General features: G+C 44.2%; 1 protein-coding gene across 3 annotated transcripts in view; it reads left to right on the top strand.

The window, feature by feature from the left end:
- Window positions 1–289: 289 nt before the first annotated feature.
- Window positions 290–25,560, top strand: part of CLTA (clathrin light chain A) — a 29,551-nt gene continuing 4,280 nt past the window's right edge. The window contains exons 1-5 of one of the 3 annotated variants that reach the window (XM_075315691.1): window positions 290–638; window positions 11,112–11,140; window positions 16,991–17,108; window positions 18,299–18,410; window positions 20,357–20,410. In XM_075315691.1, coding sequence (XP_075171806.1) covers window positions 464–638; window positions 11,112–11,140; window positions 16,991–17,108; window positions 18,299–18,410; window positions 20,357–20,410 — 488 coding nt within the window. In that variant the 5' untranslated portion in view covers window positions 290–463. The remainder of the gene's footprint in view (window positions 639–11,111; window positions 11,141–16,990; window positions 17,109–18,298; window positions 18,411–20,356; window positions 20,411–25,560) is intronic. The other 2 variants (XM_075315701.1, XM_075315708.1) reach the window with 2 other exon arrangements.

The raw sequence follows: 25,560 nt of genomic DNA, 5'->3' as shown, positions 1-25,560 counted from the left end.
TGCTGTCCAGAGTATGGTGTCCTGTCTCTGTGTACCACACGACTGTGAATGTACGCCCACATGGGGCAGTATAACATTATATACATTGCACATATACCGGCAGCATTCCGTCATTTGTCCCTGTTCACACCGTGTTTCTTCAGTGAGTCCCCTCTGATCCCGTTTTGAGGGGCGGAGTCTCTGGACGCACTGTTGAAGCGCAGTGTGACCAGGGCATAGTCCTGCAGCGGTATGTGGAGCGGCACCGTCAGCGCACTGCTCGCCATAAGAACAGCTCTCGGCGGATGCCGCCCGGTGACGTCTCTTCCTGCTTCTTCCCGGCGGACGTCACTTCCGTGCTTATCCTCTGGCGATCGCCGGTGGCAGCAGTGTGATCGGGAGGGATCTGCCGGAAATAGCAAGCAGCACTTCTTTTTGCACTGATCCTCTGATCACACGTCACCTCTTCCTCTGGTTTGCGATCATGTCGGACTTCGACGCTTTCGGCTCAGTTGGTAACGGAGTGTCCGCTGAGGAGGACCCGGCCGCCGCCTTCCTGGCACAGCAGGAGAGCGAGATCGCCGGCATCGAGAACGATGAAGGCTTCAGCATCCTGGACGGCGGGGACGTGCCCAGCGCCATGCACGACGGGGCGGCAGGTGAGAGCGGGCCGGTGTGTGCGGGTGTGATGGCATTATACTGGCAGGACCGGTGTGACCCGGTGTGATGGCATTATGCTGGCAGGACCGGTGTGACCCAGTGTGATGGCATTATACTGGCAGGACCGGTGTGATGGCATTCTACTGGCAGGACTGGTGTGACCCAGTGTGATGGCATTCTACTGGCAGGACCGGTGTGACCCGGTGTGATGGCATTCTACTGGCAGGACCGGTGTGATGGCATTCTACTGGCAGGACTGGTGTGACCCAGTGTGATGGCATTCTACTGGCAGGACTGGTGTGACCCAGTGTGATGGCATTCTACTGGCAGGACCGGTGTGACCCGGTGTGATGGCATTCTACTGGCAGGACCGGTGTGATGGCATTCTACTGGCAGGACCGGTGTGACCCGGTGTGATGGCATTCTACTGGCAGGACCGGTGTGATGGCATTCTACTGGCAGGACTGGTGTGACCCAGTGTGATGGCATTCTACTGGCAGGACCGGTGTGATGGCATTCTACTGGCAGGACTGGTGTGACCCAGTGTGATGGCATTATACTGGCAGGACCGGTGTGACCCGGTGGGATGGCATTATACTGGCAGGACCCGTGGGATGGCATTATACTGGCAGGACCGGTGTGATCCGGTGGGTTGGCATTATACTGGCAGGACCGGTGTGACCCGGTGGGTTGGCATTATACTGGCAGGACCGGTGTGACCCGGTGGGATGGCATTATACTGGCAGGACCCGTGGGATGGCATTATACTGGCAGGACCGGTGTGATCCGGTGGGATGGCATTATACTGGCAGGACCGGTGTGACCCGGTGGGATGGCATTATACTGGCAGGACCCGTGGGATGGCATTATACTGGCAGGACCGGTGTGACCCGGTGGGATGGCATTATACTGGCAGGACCGGTGTGACCCGGTGGGATGGCATTATACTGGCAGGACCGGTGTGACCTGGTGGGATGGCATTATACTGGCAGGACCGGTGTGACCCGGTGGGATGGCATTATACTGGCAGGACCGGTGTGACCCGGTGGGATGGCATTATACTGGCAGGACCGGTGTGATGGCATTTTACTGGCAGGACTGGTGACCTGGTGTGATGGCATTATGCTGGCAGGACCGGTGTGATCCGGTGGGATGGCATTATACTGGCAGGACCGGTGTGATGGCATTTTACTGGCAGGACTGGTGACCTGGTGTGATGGCATTATGCTGGCAGGACCGGTGTGATCCGGTGTGATGGCATTATGCTGGCAGGACCAGTGACCCGGTGGGATGGCATTATACTGGCAGGACTGGTGGGATGGCATTATACTGGCAGGACTCGGGGAGAAGAGGCTGCCCATTCACTAGCCATCCGATCTGACTAATGGTGACTGCCGTTAGCTGCTGGATCTCAGGGCAGCACTTGTGTCTATGCTGAGGTGTCCCCAGTTTGTCACTGCCACATGGTCCTGTCATTCCAGGGCTGACTGCTGAATCGTTGCTCCACTGTGTGTGGTGTATACATCTATATACTTTATATACGTGTAAATGTAAGCATATAGCCTGTGGTTTTACTCATTAGCATGGATGTTACACCACTAAGAAGAAAAAGGCATGGAAATCTCAGGGGGGCTACTAATGATGAAAAATTAAAACCTTTTCCAAACCCCTCTGAGTATGAGTGCCAGGGGCAGAAATCCACACACTTGCCCACCTTGCCCGCTATGTATGCGGTTATTGATGGTTGTCTGAGGATGGCTCTTTGTGTGCATTCGGAAACACAGATCATCAAGATCCACTGCTGGCAGCTGCTTTTAGTATTTGCTAACCAATCATGTCTCAAGTGTACCCTGAGGGTAGACCAGTCCCAGACGCTGCATGTCTTGGTGGGGCGTTTAGGCCACAGGCTGCTCACAGTAGCACGAGCAACATGCGATTGAAAACTGCTCCTAAAACACGAAGGCTACATTCCCACCATCAGTATCTGAGTTTTTGACGCTGAATATTCTTTGCACATCTTCGCACCTTAATATAGTTGCGTTTTTGTATTTTTGATGCTGAGTTTTTGTTTCCTTCAAGTAAAGTCGTATTGTTTTTGTAGCTTCTTGGTATGGACATCATTAGATGGTGACTACATGCCTTCTTTAATGCGTTTCTACAGCGTAAATGCACTAAAAACGCATGGGCGTTTTATTACCCACAGAATTTCTGATTCTAATGCAAGTCTATGGGGAAATTCTGCACAGCAGACAGTGTTCCCACAAGAGAAACTGACATGTTGTGTATTGGAAACACGCACGTGGGCCTTAAGGTGGTGTCACACACAGCGACGACGACAATGACGTCGCTGCTAAGTCACCATTTTTTGTGACGTAGCTGCGACGTCCCGTCGCTGTCGCTGTGTGTGACATCCAGCAACGAGCTGGCCCCTGCTGTGAGGTCGATGGTTGTTGCTGAATGTCCTGGACCATTTTTTTAGTTGTTGCTCTCCCGCTGTGAAGCACACATCGCTGTGTGTGACCGCGAGAGAGCGACAACTGAAGCGAGCAGGAGCTGGCGTCTGGCAGCCTGCGGTAAGCTGTAACCACGGTAAACATCGGGTAACCAAGAAGCCCTTTCCTTGGTTACCCGATATTTACATTAGTTACTAGCGTCCGCCGCTCTCACACTGCTAGTGCCGGCTCCCTGTTCCCTGCACTCCTAGCCAGAGTACACATCGGCTCCTGCATACGTAGCTGGAGTACACATAGGGTAATTAACCCGATGTGTACTCTGGCTAGGAGTGCAGGGAACAGGGAGCCGGCACTGGCAGTGTGAGAGCGGCGCACGCTAGTAACTAAGGTAAATATCGGGTAACCAAGAGAAGTGCTTTCCTTGGTTACCCGATATTTACCTTAGTTACGCTACCACGCGTCGCTGCTGGCTGGGGGCTGGTCACTGGTGAGATCTGCCTGTTTGCCAGCTCACCAGCGACCATGTAACGATGGAGCAGTGATCCTGATAAGGTCAGATCGCTGGTCGTGATCGCTGCTGCGTCGCTATGTGTCACACCACCTTAAGTCCAAATGACTCCACTGGCCTCCGGACTTATCTCTCATTGTGCATGGCAGTGACTTCATTGTTCGGCAATTACAAAAGACGTTGCCAGCAGTGGATCTTGATGATTTACGTGCCCAAGTGCATCCGGCATAGCAAAACATTGCTCAGACAACCCTTATTAAAGGGAATGGGTCACCAGGTTTTTACTCCCCTGAGAGCAGCATTATATAGAGACCCTGATTCCAGCGATGTCACTTACTGAGCTGTTTGCTGTCATTTTGATAAATCACTGTTTCCTTTGCTGCAGTTATACAGAGCTCATGAATATGCTGGACTACCTGGCAGCAGGCCAAGTAGTCCTGCTCTAATGACAATCTACTGCTGATTAATCAATGATTTTATCCAAACTACGCTAGGCAGCCCAGTAAGTGACACATCGCTGGAATCATGGTCTCTGTCTCTACATTATGCTGGTCTAAGATTAGGTGGAAAAACCTGGTGACAGATTCCCTTTGACTTTACTGATGGCCTGCCAAGTTATTAAGTGCATGTATATCTACTTGATGCTGAATTGCGATGTTTTGAACTGTTTCCATTTTTCTTCTTTTACATATCACTAACATGAGTTCCGATCCCGTGATTTCCATAATTGCACTTCTTTTGCTTCTTGATGTTGTAATTTGCATGAGATGTTTGTAGTGGAGATACCTGGACTCCATACGTTTGGTTAGTCTGGCTACCTACCATCCTGCATATTGTAGCCCACTCTAAACAACTGTGGCTTGGCAACTTATAATGTAATTCATAAAATGAGTTTCCGGTGCTAATGTGGATATGGTAATGGATATAACACACCATCTAGTGCATAGGAGGTAATGGTTAGAGCAGTATCATGGCGCACACTTGTGGTGTATGTTTCGCCTGTGCTTGTGACTTCTGTACCAGCAGTTAATAATTCAATGGTCCTCCTGTTATACCTGGATTAGCCTGTAAATTAACTCTTTAGTTGACATCACTGTAGATTACTGGATGTTACTCTGGTTGACGTTTTAAAGAGGATTATATACTAGCATTACTGCTCAGTCTGGTGTCTAATCCTTTGTACAGAATTAGGCTTTCCTTTTTTTTAAATTTATTTTCCCCCCCAATTCACACAAGCAAAGAAATCCGACATAAATGTCCATGAATTTAAGTTGTGTACTAATGAGAAATGACACAAGACAAAAGGTATTGAACACATAATTGAAGAGAGGTGTAAAAAGCCATGGAAAGTCATCACCCCAGCCTAAAATCTATTATTTAGAAAGCAATCCTGCCACTTAGTGAAAAATATTAGCTGGTTCAATTGATGGCGTATAAAAAAAAAAAAAAAAAAAAAGTTCAATACCAAGGTGCCACACAAGAAACCTCTCATGATGTGTAAAACCAGTGAGCTGTCTCAAGACCTTTGCAACCTAACTGTTGCAAAACATACTAATAGCTTTAGACAATTTCAAAACTACTGAAGGCTCCAGCAAGCACTGTTGGGGCCATAATCCAGAAGTGGAAAGCGCATCATTTCATCATAAACAGGCAACAACCAGGTGCTCTCCACAAGATTTCAGACAGAGGAGTGAAAAGGATTATCAGAAGAGTTGTCCAAGAGCTGAGGACCACCTGTGGAGAGCTACAGAAAGACCCCTTATTTGATAGAAGTATGAATGGATAAATGTACTGAGACATTCTTGATAATATTCTGCTGCCATACACCAAGATGATGAACATAAAACGAGAGTGGACATTTCAGCAAGGCAATGATTATTTTTTTATATATAGATAGATAGAGAGAATAATTATATATATCTCACTCTCTTAATTGGCTTTAGAGAAAGTATGCTACTAGAATGGCCCAGCCAATCATCTGACCTGAATCCAATAGAAAATTTATAGAAGGAACTAAACATCAGAGTTCATAGATGGTTCCATGGGCTCCATCAGAATTTGGAGTGTTTGTGTGGAAGAATGGCCAAAATCCCACCTGAGCAATGCATTCCAGTAGTTTCTCCATACAGGAGGCATCTTCAAGATGTCATCACCAACAATGGCTTTTGTATGAAGTATTAAATACTTTTCCATTGGTCATTTCTCGTTATTGCACATCTATAAATTTATGGACATCTATGGTTTGATTTCTTTGTCTGTGTGGATTGGATGGGTAGTTACTGACATCTGGTGTGAAATTAATGTCAAGATCACTTTTAGAAATGTTTACTCAGAAAATTGAGGTGTTCAATACTTATTTCACCTGCTGTGTGCGTTTTGTATAATATATTTGTGTGTGTGTGTGTGTGTGTGTGTGTGTGTGTGTGTGTGTCTGTCCCATAGCACCTTCAGACTTTCATCCCTTCTTGACAATCTTGTGTTCTGTTCCATTTTACTAATGTTAAAATAAAAAAAAAAAAAGTACTGGAAACTGTTCCATGCGATCCAGAAAAAAATAAATTCTACTTTAAGCATTTCCCAATATTTCCAGTAAATTGTGTGCCCGGTCAGCATTAATAGTGTGACCCTCTGTAGTGTGATCTGCGAGTTGTATATGAGACGGTAGTGAGAAACTGCTCACTATTCACTTTCCTGTATTTCCTGTGAATCCTGCTTTTACATTGGAACGGAAGTCTGCCAAAAATGTGCTGATGCATGTGTTCAAAAGTGCGGATCCCCCCCGACCTCACTATGCTCCAGGGTCATGTGAGTGTATAGGGGAAAAGGTCTGCTTCATCCAGAAAACATGGACTTGTGTTTTTTCCCCCCCCCCACTTGTCATTTGTAAGGTAGCTGTGTGTGTGTGTGTGTGTGTGTGTGTGTGTGTGTGTGTGTGTGTATGTGTGTCCACAAAACTAAAGTCATTTCAAATGGCAACTTTCTGGCTTTAAGAAACGCTAAAAAAAAATCATGAAAACATAATGTGCTAGCCAGTAACTGTTCATTTTCAAGACCAAACGGGAAAAAATAATGGAATCACCCTGTAAATTTTCATTTCCAAAATGAACACCTGCATCAAATAAGATCTGCTCGTTAGTCTGCATCTAAAAAGGAGTGATCACACCTTAGAGATCTGTTGCACCAAGTGGACTGACATGAATCATGGTTCCAACACGAGAGATGTCAATTGAAACAAAGGAGAGGATTATAAAACTCTTAAGCGGGCTTTACACGCTACGATATTTCTAGCAATTGTTAGCGATATCGTACGCAAAAGCACCCGCCCCCGTCGTGCATGCGATATCGTGTGATCGCTGCCGCAGCGAACATTATCGCTACGGCAGCGTCACACGCACTTACCTGGTCGGCGGCGTTGCTGTGAGTGCCGAACAATCCCTCCCTCAAGGGGGAGGTGCATTCGGCGTCACCGCGACATCACTAAGCGGCCGGCCAATCAAAGCGGGGGGGAGGGGCGGAGATGAACGGGACGAACATCCCGCCCACCTCCTTCCTTCCGCATTGCGGCCGGCGGCAGGTAAGGTGAGGTTCCTTGCTCCTGCGGTGTCACACACAGCGATGTGTGCTGCCGCAGGAACGAGGAACAACATCTATAAACAACCATTAACAATTTTTGGTTTTAGGACGACCGCTCCATGGTGAACGATTTTCACCACTTTGGAGGACGTTTAAGGTCACTGGTAAGTGTTACACGCTGCGATACTGTTAATGACGCCGGATGTGAGTCACTAACGACGTGACCCCGACGATAAAACATTAACGATATTGTAGCGTGTAAAGCCCCCTTTAGTGTCCGCGCACATGAGCGATTATTTTCTCAGCTCTAATCGGACTGAGAAAACAATCGCAGCATGCTGCGATTGTAATGCAAGAGTTTCTCTCGCACCCATTCAAGTGAATGTGGTGAGAGAAAAATCGCACTGCACTCGCGGTACACTGGTGTACCGCTAGTGCAGTGCAAGAATGGCAATAGCCGGCTACGCAGTAGAGAGGGAGAGAAATCCCTCCCACCCCTCCTGAGTGCCGGACCGCCCCCCCACAGCTGAGGTCTGCTCGCACGAACGGACCTCAGTCGTAAGGACACACGCATAACACTCGGCTCTGGTGTACTGCCAGCGTAAGCCGAGTGTCATGCAAGGGGATCGCAGCAGTCCCCGTGTGGCCCCAGCCTTAGAGGGTAAATCATCACGCAGTGTTGCAAAAGATGTTGTTTGTTCAGTCAGCTGTCTAAAATCTGGACCAAACACAAACAACATGGGAAGGTTGTTAAAGGCAAACATACTGGTAGACCAAGGAAGATATCAAAGCGTCAAGACAGGAAACTTAAAGTAATATGCCTCCAAAACAGGAAATGCACAACAAAACAAGTGAGGAACGAATGGGAGGAAACTGGAGTCAATGTCTATATCTGAACTGTAAGAAACCTCCTAAAGGGTATGGGATTTACATACTGAAAAGCTATACAATTAAAAGATGACTGCCTGAAGAGAACATGTAAATTTCTACAGTCATTGATGATATGGGGCTGCATGTCAGGTAAAGGCACTGGGGAGATGGCTGTCATTTCATCTTCAATAAATGCCCTAGTTTACATTAAAATTTTGGACACTTTTCTTATCCCATCAATTGAAAGGATGTTTGGGATGATGAAATCATTGATCAAGATGATAATGCATCCTGCCATAGAGCAAAAACTGTGAAAACATTCCTTGAAAGAAAACACACAAGGTCAATTACATGACCTGCAAATTGTCTGGGTCTCAATCCAATTGAAAATCTTTGGTGGAAGTTGAAGAAAATGGTCCATGACAAGGCTCCAACCTGCAAAGGTGATCTGGCAACAGCAATCAGAGAAAGTCGGAGCCAGATTGATGAAGAGTACTGTTTGTCACTCATTAAGTCCATGCTTCAGAGACTGCAAGCTGTTATAAAAGCCAGAGGTGGTGCAACAAAATACTAGTGATGTATTGGAGTGTTCTTTTGTTTGTTTTTCATGATTCCATAATTTTTCCCCCTGTTTGGTCTTGAAAAGTAACTGTTACTGACTAGCACATTATGTTTTCATGGTTTTTTTTTGTTGTTGTTTTTTTTTAGTGTTTCTTAAACCAGAAAGTTTCCACTTTAGTTTTGTGCCATGTCTGTGATCTGTTTTTGTGGGTTTTTTTTTTTTTTGTTTATAAAAAAAACAAAAAAAAAAACTGAGTGAACATCCTCAGAGCCAGGTGATTCCATAATTTTTGCCAGGGATCCTAGTATTGCACTTTTTGTGTGTGTGCCTTGGTGAGGGATCTTTAGTATTGCACTTTTTTTCTGTCTTCCTCAGCTTACAGGAACTGTATTTTGCTGTGCAGGTTGAAAGGGAGGAAATTCCTGTGGATGAATAGTTCACGTGGTGATTGTAAAGAGCCGATGCAGCACATAGTACAAGTGCAGTCTCCTAGCTTATTCCCACCAGACCGCCTCTGTACATACCGGCCTGTCTTCCCTCGTACTGTGTACTTTATCTATATTTTCCATGTGTAATGTAACATTACTGATTGCAGTGTGCGAGGAGGAAGAGGATGAAGGTCAGTAGTGTGGTGGAACCTAACATTGTACCTCCTGTAGTAGAGCAGTACTCCTCAAAGGCTAGAAAACTCCAGACCCTTCACATTTGCTGCCAGAGCCTGCTTTATGGCTTACCTTATATGTTTCATTGGTGACGAAACAGCCCAGCTGTTAGCGCTGGACTAGTCCCAGGTAGCCAGTTGTATAGACGCTCACTTTCAGTTCATTTCCATTTATTTAAAGAGCACCAACCACCAGGATTTTCCCACATAACCTAAAGCCAGTGCTATACTGGCACTATCAGGCTGATTCTATACATACCTTTTAGTGGCCAGCTCAGATATATAGGCTATGAAACACAAGCAAGTAAAGTTTGTAAAATCGGCAGCTTCTTGAGTGACAGTAGCTGAGGTTCAGATAATATCTGGGGGGGATTCAGTTATCCCCTCCCCCTGTTAGAATTAGCATAAGTATTATACAATCGACTTAACTTTTCACTAGGAAGGACCTGTGCTGAGGTCATACCCATGTGACCAGAAGGGGCGGGGCCTCAGCCAACAGAAAAATGTTGCTTTGTTTAAGGCCCCGCCCCTTCTGGTCACATGGGTATGAGCTCACACAGGTCCTGGAAGAGAAAAGTGAATTGATGGTACTGTATAATACTTATGCTGAGTCTAACAGGGGGAGGGGATAACTATGAATACTCCCACCCCCCGATATTATCTGATCCTCAGCTGCTGTCACTCAAGATGCTGATGATTTTATAAACTTTAATTTCTTGGGTTTCAAAACCTAAACATCTGAGCTGACGACTACAGGTCTGTATAGAATCAGCCTGATAGTGCCAGTATAGCACTGGATTTAGCTTATATAGGAAAATCCTGGTGATTGGTTCCCTTTTAAATACTTTTAATGACTGGTTAATACGCTGGCAATTGAAGTGGTCTAATAGTAATTTTGCCTGTCCCTTTCACATCTCCGTAGTTTTGTACATTGTACCTTAGATCGCTGTATGTCGTTTTAGAGCCCCCTCAAAATACTCGATAATGAGGGACAATGTCCAGGGACTTGGTTAATATGTAGTATGAATGTTAAAGCTGTTGTCCGATCTGAATCCACAAGTCTACGTTCACTCTGACAGTAGACTTCTGGATCCTCACATTGCGCACATAGTGCACTGCGAGGATTCACCGGTGTCTGAGCCGGGGACTGTGGTCACACGGCTGCGAGTATGCGATTCGTATACTCCTGGACAAAATCCAACTAGAGGGCGCAGCCTCGGACAACCTCTTTAATGGTGTATATGGGCACAATGACTCCAATGTGGCTTAAAGGAAATCTGTCACCAGGTTTTTGCCACCTAATCTGAGGGCAGTAAGATTGGAGCAGATATCCTGATTCCCAGCAATGTGTCACTTACTGGGTTGCTTAGTGTAGTTTTGATAATCTCCTGCTGATTAATCATTGATTTTCTCAAAGGACTACTTGTGGTAGTCCAGCATATTCCGGAGCTCTGTGTAACTGCTAGATCTGCAGCAGGGAAAACATTGTGGTTTTTTTTTTTTTAACAATAACTGCAAACAGCTCAGTAAGTGACACATTTCTGGTATCAGGATCTTTGTCTCTACATTATACTGCTCTGAGATGGGGAAGAAAAAAACCTGGTGACAGATTCCCTTTATTGTAGCCACCATTTATGGCCTATGGGTAAGATATGACACATGAGCATATAACACAGCTCAGTGCTGTCTGGTGAGGGGAGGGGTATATCTGATCAGGCACATCCTTACATGTGCGGGTGCATGAAATACATTGGCTGAACTGTCAGTACATTATACAGTAGTGTATATAGAGTGATGGTCCTCGCATGTATTCATTCCCTTCCTATTCTTCTCTTTATCCTACAGATGGTGTATTGAATGGAGACTTCTACCAGGTAACAAAGTCCTATTTTAAGCACTTATTTTTTTCTATGTACTCTGAATACCCTTCAGTTAATTAAATATATCTGTTTCACCTCTATTCCCGTTTTTATTACAAAGAGAACAGGTTTTGGCTCCAAAAATGTTGTTTGTGAACATCGCCTATGTTATTTCCCTTATGCTCTGTGATTCTTGAGACCCCAAAGCATAATGTAATTTATTTAAAAAAAAAAAAAAATGAATCTTACCACACTCCTCACCTTTACCCACCACCACCTTTCTAGTCCTTCTAGCTTTCATGATGTCTGGGAAGGTTCTGAACAACGTACAGAACATTCCCGGCAGGGGCGTAACGATGGCGGTCGCAGAGATTGCAACCAAGCCCAGTAGGGTTAGGTTCCTGGCGCCCGCCCTGCAGAGAAGCAGCTGTCTCCTCTCTGTGATGCGGCTGCTATGGGGTCCGTGAGTCAGGGGGGGCCCAGTGGCATCAGGCCTCCCTTACACAAAGTAATGATGAAGGATGGCGCGCTCTGCTCCATCCTTCATCATTCTCCCCTTGTGCCTGCGCTCGATGTCTCCAGTGCAGCAGAGCGCAGTGTTGTCACTACTGCTCGACTGCTGTGCTGAGACATGCAGGACGGGAGTACCCCTGACCGGAGCAGCGGGGGAATAAATAGAGGTAGTGTATGTATGTATGTATGTATGTTGTAATTCTTTTAACCCCTTCACAACCTTTGACGGATCTATCCGTCATGGAGCGTGTCACATTAAGCATACTGAGCTGACATGTGTGCCTGCATGTGTGATGACTTGACTTTCGGTGGTTGCCATGGTAGCACAGGGTGATGATGTCTGCAGCTATGACGTTTTACTTTCGTTTTCACCCGGCCTGGAGCCGAATGAAACAGGAAGTGACCGTATCTGCTGTGTAGCTGTGATCAGCAGATAGATCAGAGCGATCGGATTGCTGATCGCTATAGCCCCCTAGGGGGACTAGTAAAATTAAAAAAAAAAAGTGTTAAACAATAAAAAAAACCTAAAAGTTCAAATCACCCCCCTTTCACCCCATTTGAAAAAGGGTTAAAAAAAATATACACACATTTTGGTATCGCCGCATTCAGAAATGCCCGATCTATCAAAATATAAAATCAATTAATCTGGTAAACAACGTAGTGGCAAAAAAAATTCCAAACGCCAAAATTACGTTTTTTTGGTCACACATGTTTTTCGCAAAATGCAATAACAGACGATCAAAATGTAGCATCTGCGCAAAAATGGTACCATTAGAAACGTCAGCTCGAGAAGCAAAAAAAAAGCAGTCACTGAGCCATAGATCCAGAAAAAATGAGAACGCTACGTGTTTCGGAACATGGCGCAAAACGTGCGCCACTTTTATTGGACAAACTTGTGAATTTTTTTTTACCCCTTTAGATACAAGTAAATCTATACATGTTTGGTGTCTACAAACTCGCACCGACCTCAGGCATCATACCCATACATCAGTTTTACCATATAGTGAACACTGTGAATAAAACATCCCAAAAACTATTGTGCATCACACTTTTTTTGCAGTTTTTCCACACTTGAAATTTTTTTACTGTGTTCCAGTACACTATATAGTAAATATATAATATAATATAATATAATATAATAAATATATAAATATAATATATTTTCATTCATTTAAAAGTACAACTCGTCCCGCAAAAAACAAGCCCTCATATGGCAAGATTGACAAAAAATAAAAAAGTTATGGCTCTCGGAAGAAGGGGAGCAAAAAACAAAACCGCAAAAACGGAAAGTGCCCGGGGGCTGAAGGGGTTAATCAGGGAGTACACGGTTGCCAGAGGCCTATGGGGGTGCATTAAACTGTATGTGGACTGCATACTACAATATGAAGGGCTATGGGAGCTCCATTATAATATGTGAAGGGTTACGTGGGATCCATTGTACTATATGGAAGGTTATGTGGGGGCCATTATAGTATTTGGCCCTTTGAATTTTTCAACCTTTTCCCACATTTCGGGCTTCAAATATAAAGATAAAAATGTTAATGTTCTGGTGAAGAATCAACAACAAGTGGGACACAATTGTGAAGTTGAATGAAATTTATTGCTTATTTTAAACTTTTTTAAAAAATAATAAACTGAAAATTGTGGCGTGCAATATTATTCAGCCTCTTTAAGTTAATACTTTGTAGCGGCACCCTTTGCTGCGATTACAGCTGCAAGTCGCTTGAGGTATGTGTCAATCAGTTTTACACATCGAGAGACTGAAATTCTTGCCCATTCTTCCTTTGCAAGTGGCTCAAGCTGTGTGAGGTTGGATGCAGAGCGTTTGTGAACAGCAGTTTTCAGCTCTTTCCACAGATTCTCGATTGGATTCAGGTCTGGACTTTGACTTGGCCATTCTAACACCTGGATACGTTTATTTGTGAACCATTCCATCTTAGATTTTGCTTTATATTTGGGATCATTGTCTTGGAAGACAAATCTCCGTCCCAGTCTCAGGTCTTTTGCAGACTCCAACAGGTTTTCTTCAAGAATGGTCCTGTATTTGGCTCCATCCATCTTCCCATCAATTTTAACCACTTTTCAGTTATTTATTTTTTATAAACATTTAAAATAAGCAATAAATTTTGTTCAACTTCACAATTGTGTCCCACTTGTTGTTGATTCTTCACCATAACGTTAAAAAATTTATCTTTATGTTTGAAGCCTGAAATGTGGGAAAAGGTTGAAAAATTCAAGGGGGCGAATACTGCACTGTATATAGGAAGGGGGGACAAATATAAAAGCGTGGGATAGGAAAGTTTTATGCTGAGGGAAAGAGGCTCTTTCCCATGCTCTGCTATACATCTTTCACTCAGCATCCAGGTTTCCAATGATCTGATATCATGGGAAAGCTGCGTGCTGAGGACTGGATGGAGATCAGAACACAGGAAAGCTGCGTGCTGAGGACTGGATGGAGATCAGAACACAGGAAAGCTGCGTGCTGAGGACAAGATGGAGATCAGAACACAGGAAAGCTGGGTGCTGAGGACAAGATGGAGATCAGAACACAGGAAAGCTGGGTGCTGAGGACAAGATGGAGATCAGAACACAGGAAAGCTGGGTGCTGAGGACAAGATGGAGATCAGAACACAGGAAAGCTGGGTGCTGAGGACAAGATGGAGATCAGAACACAGGAAAGCTGGGTGCTGATAGAGGGGAATTTAGATCATGGGGAAACCTGGGTGCTGAGGGACTAAGCCAAGTGTCAGCGACACTATCCTGTATCCCTAATGTCAGCGTCATTAGCCCATACGCTGAGTGTCTGTGTATGGTTTGGGGGGCCCAGGTCCAAACTTTGCATCAGGTCCTATCAAACTCTAGTCATGCCACTGATTCCCAGGACTCATGAAAGCTGGAAATCTTGGTTTGGTGTGAGTGGTGGGGGATCAGAACATGCGGCAAGAACTGGTGAGGCCAGAGAGGTGAGCTTTTATATGGGTAGAAGGCTTTTTACTTTTTGGTGCTTAATCTTGCTGAATCCCCCTTTTTCCTCCTCTTGTCTCCTATAGATCTGGTTATTAATGTTGTATGTCTAATTCCAATGGTTTACCACATTTGACTACAATTTATGTATTTTTGTAATAAAATGTATACACTTTTTCACAATTGTGGTACCAGAGTTGTATTTTCAACATGTTAATACCCCTGATCTTCCACAAATTATTATATTCATATCATGGGGTTCATGTATACTACTAGTAATGAGGTCAGCTATACTTGGTTCTTGCTTTCTCATCTTGCTGAATCCTCGTAAATGTGAATTGCAAAAAAAACAAAAGCAAAAAAAACCCCTTAATTTTGGAGAATGCGGCTTTATGTAAGATCGGAGTAGAATTCAGTTGTTCTCGAATGTATTTGCTCATCTCTAGTAGCTGTAAAATGCTATAAAACCTCATTAAAAAAAAAAAAAATGCAAGGAGCCTAATGAGCTAATTGTGTAGAATTGCTTGATTAACACTAGAAGTCCCAGAGAGGGGTCATTTAACTTTTTTACCTTTTGGAACCCAGAGACGGGTGGAATGACCTGAAGGATTTTAGCTAACCTCGTATAATCACTGCCTTTTGTTCTGTAATTAAGGCCATTACTGTCGCACCACAGGAGGTTGTTGTTTTTCAACCTCCTGTGGTGTGACAGTAATGGCCTTAATTACAGTTTGGACTAAAGGTCCAGTCACACTAAGCAACTTACCAGCGATCCTAACAACGATAGGGATCGCTGGTAAGTTGCTAGGAGGTTGCTGGTGAGATGTCACACTGCGACGCTCCAGCGATCCCACCAGCAACCTGACCTGGCAGGGATCGCTGGAGCGTCGCTACACGAGTTTCTGGTGAGCTCACCAGCAACCAGTGACCAGCCACACGTGCAGAGAGCAGGGAGCAGCGCACACTGAGCGCTGGCTCCTTGCTCTCCTAGTACAGCACACATCGGGTTAATTACCCGATGTGTGCTGAAGATGCATGTGCACAGAGCAGGGAGCAGCGCACACTGCTTAGCGCTGGCTCCTTGCTCTCCTGGCTACAGCACACATCGGGTTAATTAACCCGATGTGTCCTGCAGCTACATGTGCACAGAGCAGGAGCCGGCACTGACAGTGAGAGCGGCTGAGGCTGGTATCAAAGGTAAATATCGGGTAACCAAGGACAGGGCTTCTTGGTTACCCGATGTTTACATTGGTTACCAGCCTCCGCAGAAGCCGGCTCCTGCTGCCTGCACATTTAGTTGTTGCTGTCTCGCTGTCACACACAGCGATCTGTGCTTCACAGCGGGACAGCAACAACTAAAAAATGGCCCAGGACATTGAGCAACAACCAACGACCTCACAGCAGGGGCCAGGTTGTTGCTGGATGTCACACACAGCAACATCGCTAGCAACGTCACAAAAGTTGTTCGTTAGCAACGATGTTGCTAGCGATGTTGCTTAGTGTGACGGGGCCTTAAGGGTCATTTGACCCTCTTTCGGGACTTTAGAGGGTAGCTCGAAATTTCTGGGACTTCTAGTGTTAAAACACTACAAATAGTCACTGGAAGCTCGGCACGAGATGTTTTGGTGATTTTTATTTATTTCTTTTAAAGTTTATTTCTAATTTATGCTATTACACTTTGTGCCGGACTTCTCTCCATGTATTATTGATAAAATGTATCACTTTATGTGCAAATGGAATTACATATAAAATCTTGTGTTTGTGTGTTTGTGTTTGTGTGTGTGTGTGTGTGTGTGTTATTTTTTTTTTTTATTATCCAGAGCACTTCTCACATTATCCTATTCTTGCACTTAGCGGCTGCCTGGTGATATTCAAATTGTCTCTCCAGTAAAGGAGACAAACTCTAGCACAGCGCCACCTATTGGAAGTAGCGATCTTAAAAGTCACAAGTGGATTTTTAACAATCCTTTGCAATATGACTCAGGATATATAAGCCAGATCAGAATCCCAATTTACAGACACGGTGTTTCGGGGTGCTTGCCCCTCGTCAGTGCAAAGTATGGGGGTGTCTGATCTGGCTCATGAGAAAGCTATGTGGTGGTGATATTCAGTGTTTCTTACTCTTGCCTCTTCTCTAACAGTCGTTTGCTTGGCGCAGCACACGGCAGCTTTGCGGTGAATAGAATTTAAATAACTATGTTTTTTATATTGCTTTTTAATGAGCACGGTTTGGGGCACATATGCAGGGTTGTGTATTAAAAAAAAATTGTCATTGTATTTTAGGTTCAGTTCTTAGTGCCATGACCATGTGTTTATAAATGACAAATTCTTAGTTGTGTGTAACTGTATGTATACATGGGGATTAAATGTTATTTACGGTTTGATCAGGAGTCTAATGGCCCAACAGACAGTTATGCAGCAATTTCCCATGCCGACCGGCTACAGGCAGAGCCAGAGAGCATCCGCAAATGGAGGGAGGAACAGAGGAGTCGTTTAGAAGTGCTTGGTAAGAACTCCGTCTCTAAGTATATATGCAGAAGCTGTTCTGGTAGCTTTATCATCTGGTATCGGCTTGTGTTCAGGAAAATAGGAAAAAAAAATAGATTATGGTTGATCAGCCTTAGGATTGCAGTTTCCTGATTGAGGGATCAAGAAGGTGGGAGCGATTCAATAACGTTTGTGTGTGACTTGTGCGAGTATCGGATCGCACTGCCCGGACCGGCCGCGGCTCTCCTGACAGGAGCGGGTCAGCATCATAGAATTACATACAGCGGAGCCGCCCCTGGGAGAAGAGAGAGCCAGCCGGTCCGGGCAGTGCGATCTGATACTCGCACAAGTCACACACAAGTGTGACTCCAGCCTAACCACTAGACTTGGTCCATTAGACACAAGTAAAGTGTGGTTTCTGGATGGGAACTCTGAGAACTGCTCCTTACTTGACAAAATCTGCAGCTCTTCTTTATTAGCCATTGGCGCATCGTTGTTGCATGATACAAATGTCGTCACGCCAGACTGGCTGATGATAAGGTAGGTGGTTCAGAGGCCAACCATCCGGCAGCCAGAGATTACTGATGCAACCGATGGACTGAGTCCTTCTATTTGATTTGACCCTAACTTTTGTATCCAAATCAAGGTATGGATTCATAAAGGAGAAAGGTACCATCTCTTCTATGAGCCTCTCTTCAGTGTACAATATGCCCCTGGCATCAGCTTCAAAATCTCAGCAAATAAACAACCAAAGGGAGCAATGTGCTCATTAATGAGCTGTGCCCCCCCCCCCCCTTCATCAGCTGGTTGTAGGGTGTTGGGAGTCAGACCCCTGCTGATGATCTGTTATTGTGCGTGTATGCCAATATGACTCCCCACCCCCAGAACAAGAACTGTATCCTCTGTACTTGGTGTATTATTGATAATCTTTTTCCTAAAAAAAATATAATATATATAAGTCCTGCAAATCAATGTATCCTGACTAGGGATGATCGACTACCTCAAATATTCGGCTTTGAATATATGTTTTCCGAATAGGTCGCCACTATTCGCGAATATTCGATGCGCAATGTAAGTCTATGAGAAACCTGAATAACAACTATTCGGGCTTCCAATAGACTTACATTGCGCATCGAATATTCGCGAATAGAATCCCTAATCCTGACCTTTTTTGTTCTGTGTGATAAATGGTTTCTGTCTTATACACAGATGCTAACTCTAAAAAGCAAGAATCTGAATGGAAAGAGAAGGCTTCAAAGGAGTTAGACGAATGGTATGCCAGACAGGATGAATTGTTACTGAAGACTAAAGCAAATAATCGGTAATTCCTAACTATTTTTAATTACTATGTGTATACTAAGAAAACTGTAATATTACACCCATCATTACCAGCACTGATTAGATTGTATAGCTATGTTCCCACCATGAGTTTTTGATACTGCTTGTTTTTGTTGCGTCTTACAGTTCCAGCACAGTGGATGAATCTTGTAGGAATCTCGCGTATATCAGTAATATTTTGTCACATACTAGGAAGTAACAAAAACAAAGCAGTATTATTTAAAGAATGACCTATCAAAGACAGAAACCGTAGTGTCAAAAATGTGATAAAAATTATCTGAAAAAAAAAGACAACCTAATTTTAAATAGGTGCAGAAATTCTGCAATATCAAAAGTTCATGGGAATTTAGCCTTTTATGGGAAAAGTTTCAGTAAAACGTCTGTTTTAGTCAATAAAGGGAATCTGTCAGCAGGCTTTTGCTACGTCATCTGAGAGCAGCATAATGTAGGCAAGGAGATCCTGAATCAAACTGTTTGACTAAAGGCCACTTTACACGCTGTGATATCTGTACCGATATCGCTAGCGTGGGTACCCGCCCCTATCGGTTGTGCGACACGGTCAAATCGCTGCCCGTGGCGCACAACATCGCCCAGACCCGTCACACTACTTACCTGCCCTGCGACGTCGCTTTCTAAGGGGGCGGTCCGTGTGGCATCACAGCGACGTCACCAAGCGGCCGCCCAATCAAAGCGGAGGGGCTGAGATGAGCGGAACGTAACATCCCGCCCACCTACTTCCTTCCTCATTGCGGGCGGGAGGCAGGTAAGGAGAGGTTCCTCGTTCCTGCGGTGTCACACGGAGCGATGTGTGCTGCCGCAAGAACGACGAACTACATCGTTACTGCTGCAGTAACGATATTCGAGAATGGACCCCCATGTCACCGATGAGCGATTTTGCACGTTTTTGCGACGCTGCAAAATCGCTCATAGGTGTCACTCGCAACAACATCGCTAATGCGGCCGGATGTGCGTCACAAATTCCGTGACCCCAATGAGATCGCTTTAGCGATGTCGCAGCGTGTAAAGCGGCCTTTAGATTACTGGGTACAGCCATTCTGACACAATCAAAGAATTGAGTTGTAAGCATGTAGCTGAGCTGGCAGAGCTGAAGCCCACACCAGGCTCTCTCTATAGAGATTGTGCATTGACTGTGCGGTGTCAATCACAGCAGGGGGCATGTCAGACTTCTGTGCACAGGCATTTCTAGTCCTGCAATGTTAATCACAGGGTAATAAAGCTATAAGTTTCAATAACAAATAGTGCGTGCACACACAAATGAGGCGTAGTTGCATTTTGCTTTTTAACCCCTACATCACGCTGTTCTGAGCTCACATGGCAAAAACCTGCTGACTGATTCCCTTTTTAAAATACTTTCACAAGAGTCCAGTGGGCGGTCCTACTAGTGATTGACAGTTATCTCTATGCATAGTCATACAGGGGAGACTTGGTCACTGGTAGGACCGCCAATTGGACCCATATAAATGCAGTGGGCTTTCAGTTAATAAATCCAAGTTCTACTGAATTTTTTTTTTTTCTCACAAACCTACATATCATTCTGCTCCGCTTCCTTCTCCATACCACTTATCGGACTACATTTACAGTGATAGGTTCCCCCTTAATGATGCGTACAAGACTGTGTAATGGGGGATTTAGTGCATGTAGGCTGCCATTGTTCTCGCCAGCGCAGGTACTGTTTATATATTACAATGTGCTGCCGAGAACAATGATCTTATGGGCAACCAACATCTTATTTGACAGTCTACACCATTTTTGTGCTGTGGTGGTGGTCTTGCTTCATGCATGGTGTCACTAATCTCCTTTTATTCTCCATACTGTTATAACGCTCTGATGTTCTCCACTTTTCAATGCTCTCTCCCTCTTTTCTTCTTTGCCTGCTTGCCTTCTCTTTGGACTTCTTGCTGTCTGTAGGGTGGCAGATGAAGCTTTCTACAAACAACCCTTCGCTGACGTGATTGGTTATGTGTATGTTGCAAAATTACTAATTCTAATCACTAAATGGATGTTCTTTTTTTTGTGTCACTATGTTTGCGCTTTTCTGTTGGGTGAGGAGACCTGTAATAGGAACTTTGTGGGCTTTGTCTGTGAACAGATGTATTAAAACGTAATGCTGTTATTGTGTGACGCACTGACAAAGGGGTCCTAAAAAATAGAATCTCCTTAATTGTCGGTTAAGTTAACGGTAAGGCACTGGTCCGCCAAGTTACCTCTGTGATGTAGGCAAAAACCATAATGTCATAATACCTGCAAAAGTTTACTTGCAAAATTGTGCAGCCATTAACAATGGCACTACGTATGGCCGGGGTCCCAGTAGAAAAAGCATAATATCCAATATCCATAATATCCATCCAATTGCCACAATGACTAAAATCAGCTATGAGCTTCGATAAGTTGTCCTGGATTGATTGGCACTGCTACGACTACTGGGGGGGGGGCCGCCTAGGTACTGCGGTTATTACAGGTAGGAGGGGAAAAGATCATGTCAGGTGGCACGTTTGTGCCTGCTGTTAAGATAATCACACCATAGCAGTTCTCCCTGTTGTGTAGTTTATATATTTTTCTTATTTTCCATGTAAAGTTGGCCTTATACACTAGATTTGTTCTGCTGACCGTTCTCTTCCCTGACCTAATCTGTCGGAAGAGAGTCAGGATTTCACCCCATACATGTAAGGTGGTCAACTGGTCCCACCGAAAATGGCATGTTCGCCCAATTCTCACCTCATCTGAAGTGCTCGGTAAGCCTAACGAGCATTTTAGTGCTCAGTACTCATTTACAGAGTATAATAGAAGTCAATGGGGAGCCCAAACATTTTTCCGGCAGAGTTCCCACAAAAGCTCTCAAGTAGAGTTAAGCGAGTACCTAACTATTCGTACTCGCTATACTCCTAATGAGCACTATCTAATACTCGCGTATTCATTCCAAATAGCATGTGCAAGTCAAGTGGGGAAAACTCACAAAGTAACGACTAACCCGAATTCTTACTATTCACGCGAGTAGCGAATCGTGCAGAATTTAGGTTAGTCGTTACTTTGTGAGTTTTCCCCATTGACTTGCATTGCACACGCTATTCGGAATGAATTCGCGAGTATTAGACAGTATTCATTATGAGTATAGTACGAATAGTTAGGTACTCGCTCAACTCTATACTCAAGTTCCCCATTGACTTCCATTATAGTCTGTAAATTAGCATCAAAATGCTCGTTGGGATGAGCAAACTGCTCAGTAAGCCTTAGTAAGGAGGACATAGAGAAGTGGTCAGCAGGTTTTTGTCAAATGAATATCCTTTATGAGAAGTTGCTGTAACGCTGAATAATCTATACCTTTTTTAGTTGTAGAAAAAAAATGCTTTTTCCAATGTTTTATGCGAATGAGCTTGTCCCTGCACTTATAGCTCTCCGGCTTATGTACCTCTTACCCTACCCACCAATGGTCTTCCTTAACTGACTGACATGTCGGACACTTTTCTCACGGTGACCTGCTTCCACTCCGGTGTTCTCACACAAACGCTGTTCATCCCTGAGGATGTTGCGAGAACTGGACTATGGATCTGCCTATGTACCGCTCCCCAAAAAATGATAGCGCTTGAGCAAGAGCTGAGGGGAGGAGATCACTTAAAGGATAGCAGGTGGTGAAAGAGGTCGGAGAGCTGCAAGTGCAATGCCAAGCACCCTGCAATTGCGGCACATCAGCATAAATAGTGAACAATGGACTTCTCTGTAATGGAAACGCAGATTGCTAAAACGAAGGTATGAGTTTATCAGCATGACCGCGACTTAACACAGATGATAGCATGAAGAAACGTCTTTGTGGTCAATATTTCTTTCACCCACCACTGAGGGGGCAGTAGACATTGGGGAACGATGTCACGCCCCAACCTGCCCTCCCCATAGTAGAGGATGCTGTACTGAGCTTTAATATCGGCATTGTCTTTAGATCCCCACTAGTGGTGATTACCACTACCATGCTCGTAACGAGAAGGTGGATGCTCGGATGGCCTTGTCTCGTGTAGCGATTATAATGGAAGTCAATGGGAAATTCGAACACTTCATAAAATATATACCATCCACTGAAAAGTTGCCTTTACTACTATCTGTAGTAGCTGTGGTGTCATTATGGGTCACCTTACTAGTATGAATATTCACACCCACTTGTGTAAATGATTGCAATGGTTTGTCCATAGAAATCACACAGTACGCCTATGTGCTTGTATCGTACGGTACGTTGGGCTTTTTTCACTTCACCCTTTTACATGTTTTCTTTTAATTGCTTTCTAAGCATCCAATTATAGTTTAGAAATCTGTTGCATACAATGGTATAATGTCAGGATGGGTGCCACATGTCATTTTAGGGGAGATGAGAACAGTTAATTTACTTTTATGTATTTCTTATTTTTTTCCTGGAATTATATTGTCAGTTTTATTTATCGAAGTTTAGTAACAAGTATATATTTCACCGCATTTTGTCAGCTGCTTATTAAATGTTCGCTGGAAGTCTATGTTCCTGTGTTGTGTGGTACAATAGAGGCATTCATTTCAGACTTGTATACGCGTAGAAAAGCCGTATTTTTGTGTGCGCCCCCAGCCTAGCGGGAGCTTTTCTTTTACTAAATAATGCACAAGGTACAAAACTGAGCAGTAGCTGGAAAACGGCATTTCCAGCTGTGTCATGTATGTGATTAAATATATAGTGAAGTATCTAATGATGGCTCATTTCAGCTGCTTTGTGTATGTACGAGACAGGTTGTGGGGCTTTTCTTCCTTTTATGTAGCTGTATTACATGGCCATCTAACTCAGAATGTGACCAGGCATGGTGTGCACAGAGCTTTATCTAATGGTCTTCATAATGGATTGGACGAATTCACCCAAAGACACGTACCTTAGAGAATTTGTCAGGATTTCACCCCCCCCCCCCAACTAACTTCTATGGCCATGTACCGCTTTAGAAGACCAGTCCAGCAATACCTTTACATGTCCAGTCAGCTCCTCCATTACTGAGAAATCAGCGTTTCATTTGATATGTACATGAGGCTGAAGAACTATTTGTAGATCTGTTGCCTCTGTCACTCCAGCTCTATTTCCTGCCCAGTGCTGCCTCATATAACAGCAATGGGATCAGACCGTTCAGGCAAGCGGTGTGACATTTAGTGGTCTGAGGTGACATTCAAACAGGAGCACGCAGAATGGAGCTTCTGAAGAGCTAGGAGGAGAGAACCCCTTTAATACAGATTGGGAAAAAAATAATTATATATATATATTATATTATATTATATTATATTATATTATATTTTCAAATATGGATCCCTCTTCCTTCTCCATATATAGAGATAGACAGTACAGACCAAACGTTTGGACACACCTTCTCATTCAAAGAGTTTTCTTTATTTTCATGACATTGAAAATTGTAGATTCACATTGAAGACATCAAAACTATGAAATACTTGACAAAGTGTGAAACAACTGAAAATATGTCTTTATATTCTAGATTCTTCAAAGTAGCCACCTCTTGCTTTGATTACTGCTTTGCACACTCTTGGCATTCTCTTGATGAGCTTCAAGAGGTAGTCACCGGAAATGGTTTTCACTTCACAGGTGTGCTCTGTCAGGTTTAATAAGTGGGATTTCTTGCCTTATAAATGGAGTTGGGACCATCGTTTGTGTTGTGCAGAAGTCTGGTGGATACACAGCTGATAGTCCTACTGAATAGACTGTTAGCTGCTTTTGTTCTTGCCATTCTACAAATTCTAAATAAAGAAAAACGAGTTGCCATCATTACTTTAAGAAATGAAGGTCAGTCCGTCCGAAAAATTGGGAAAACTTTGAAAGTGTCCCCAAGTGCAGTGGCAAAAACCATCAAACGCTACACAGAAACTGGCTCACATGAGGACCGCCCCAGGAAAAGAAGACCAAGAGTCACCTCTGCTGCGGAGGATAAGTTTATCCGAGTCACCAGCCTTAGAAATCGCAGGTTAACAGCAGCTCAAATTAGAGACCAGGTCAATGCCACACAGAGTTCTAGCAGCAGACACATCTCTAGAACAATTGTTAAGAGGAGACATTGTGCAGCAGGCCTTCATGGTAAAATAGCTGCTAGGAAACCACTGCTAAGGACAGGCAACAAGCAGAAGAGACTTGTTTGGGCTAAAGAACAGAAGGAATGGACATTAGACCAGTGGAAATCGGTGCTTTGGTCTGATGAGTCCAAATTTGAGAACTTTGGATCCAACCACTGTGTCTTTGTGCGACGCAGAAACGGTGAACGGATGGACTCTACATGCCTGGTTCCCACTGTGAAGCATGGAGGAGGAGGTGTGATGGTGTAGTGGTGCTTTGCTGGTGAAACTGTTGGGGATTTATTCAAAATTGAAGGCAATACTGTACCAGCATGGCTACCTAAGCATCTTGCAGCCGCATGCTATTCCATCCAGTTTGCATTTAATTGGACCATCATTTATTTTTCAACAGGACAATGACCCCAAACACACCTCAAGGCTGTGTAAGGGCTATTTGACTAAGAAGGAGGGGGGTGCTACGCCAGATGACCTGGCCTCCAGTCTCCAGACCTGAATCCAATCGAGATGGTTTGGGGTGAGCTGGACCGCAGTTTGAAAGGCAAAAGGGCCAACAAGTGCTAAGCATCTCTGGGAACTCCTTCAAGACTGTTGGAAGACCATTTCCGGTAACTACCTCTTGAAGCTCATCAAGAGAATGCCAAGAGTGTGCAAAGCAGTAATCAAAGCAAAAGGTGGCTACTTTGAAGAACCTAGAATATAAGACATATTTTCAGTTTCACACTTTTTTGTTAAGTATTTAATTCCACATGTGTTAATTCATAGCTTTGATGCGTTCAATGTGAATCTACAATTTTCACAGTCATGAAAATAAAGAAAACTCTTTGAGAAGGTGTGTCCAAACTGTTGGTCTGTACTGTATAATACATACACACACCCATTTTTGGACATTCATTATGAACATAGACAGAAGGACCTACTGTAAACCATTTTTCACTATGCCTATATGTCTACTGTGTTGTGGTGTTTATCACACCATGCCATACACATAGGCGTGGATTGAGTGCAGGAGCTGTGCCATCAGCAGGAGGGGCTGGCAGTTAGTT

This window comes from Anomaloglossus baeobatrachus, chromosome 1 (genome assembly GCF_048569485.1).
Source record: "Anomaloglossus baeobatrachus isolate aAnoBae1 chromosome 1, aAnoBae1.hap1, whole genome shotgun sequence".
Classification (NCBI taxonomy): domain Eukaryota; kingdom Metazoa; phylum Chordata; class Amphibia; order Anura; family Aromobatidae; genus Anomaloglossus; species Anomaloglossus baeobatrachus.
This window is presented reverse-complemented; position numbering and strand designations above follow the sequence as displayed.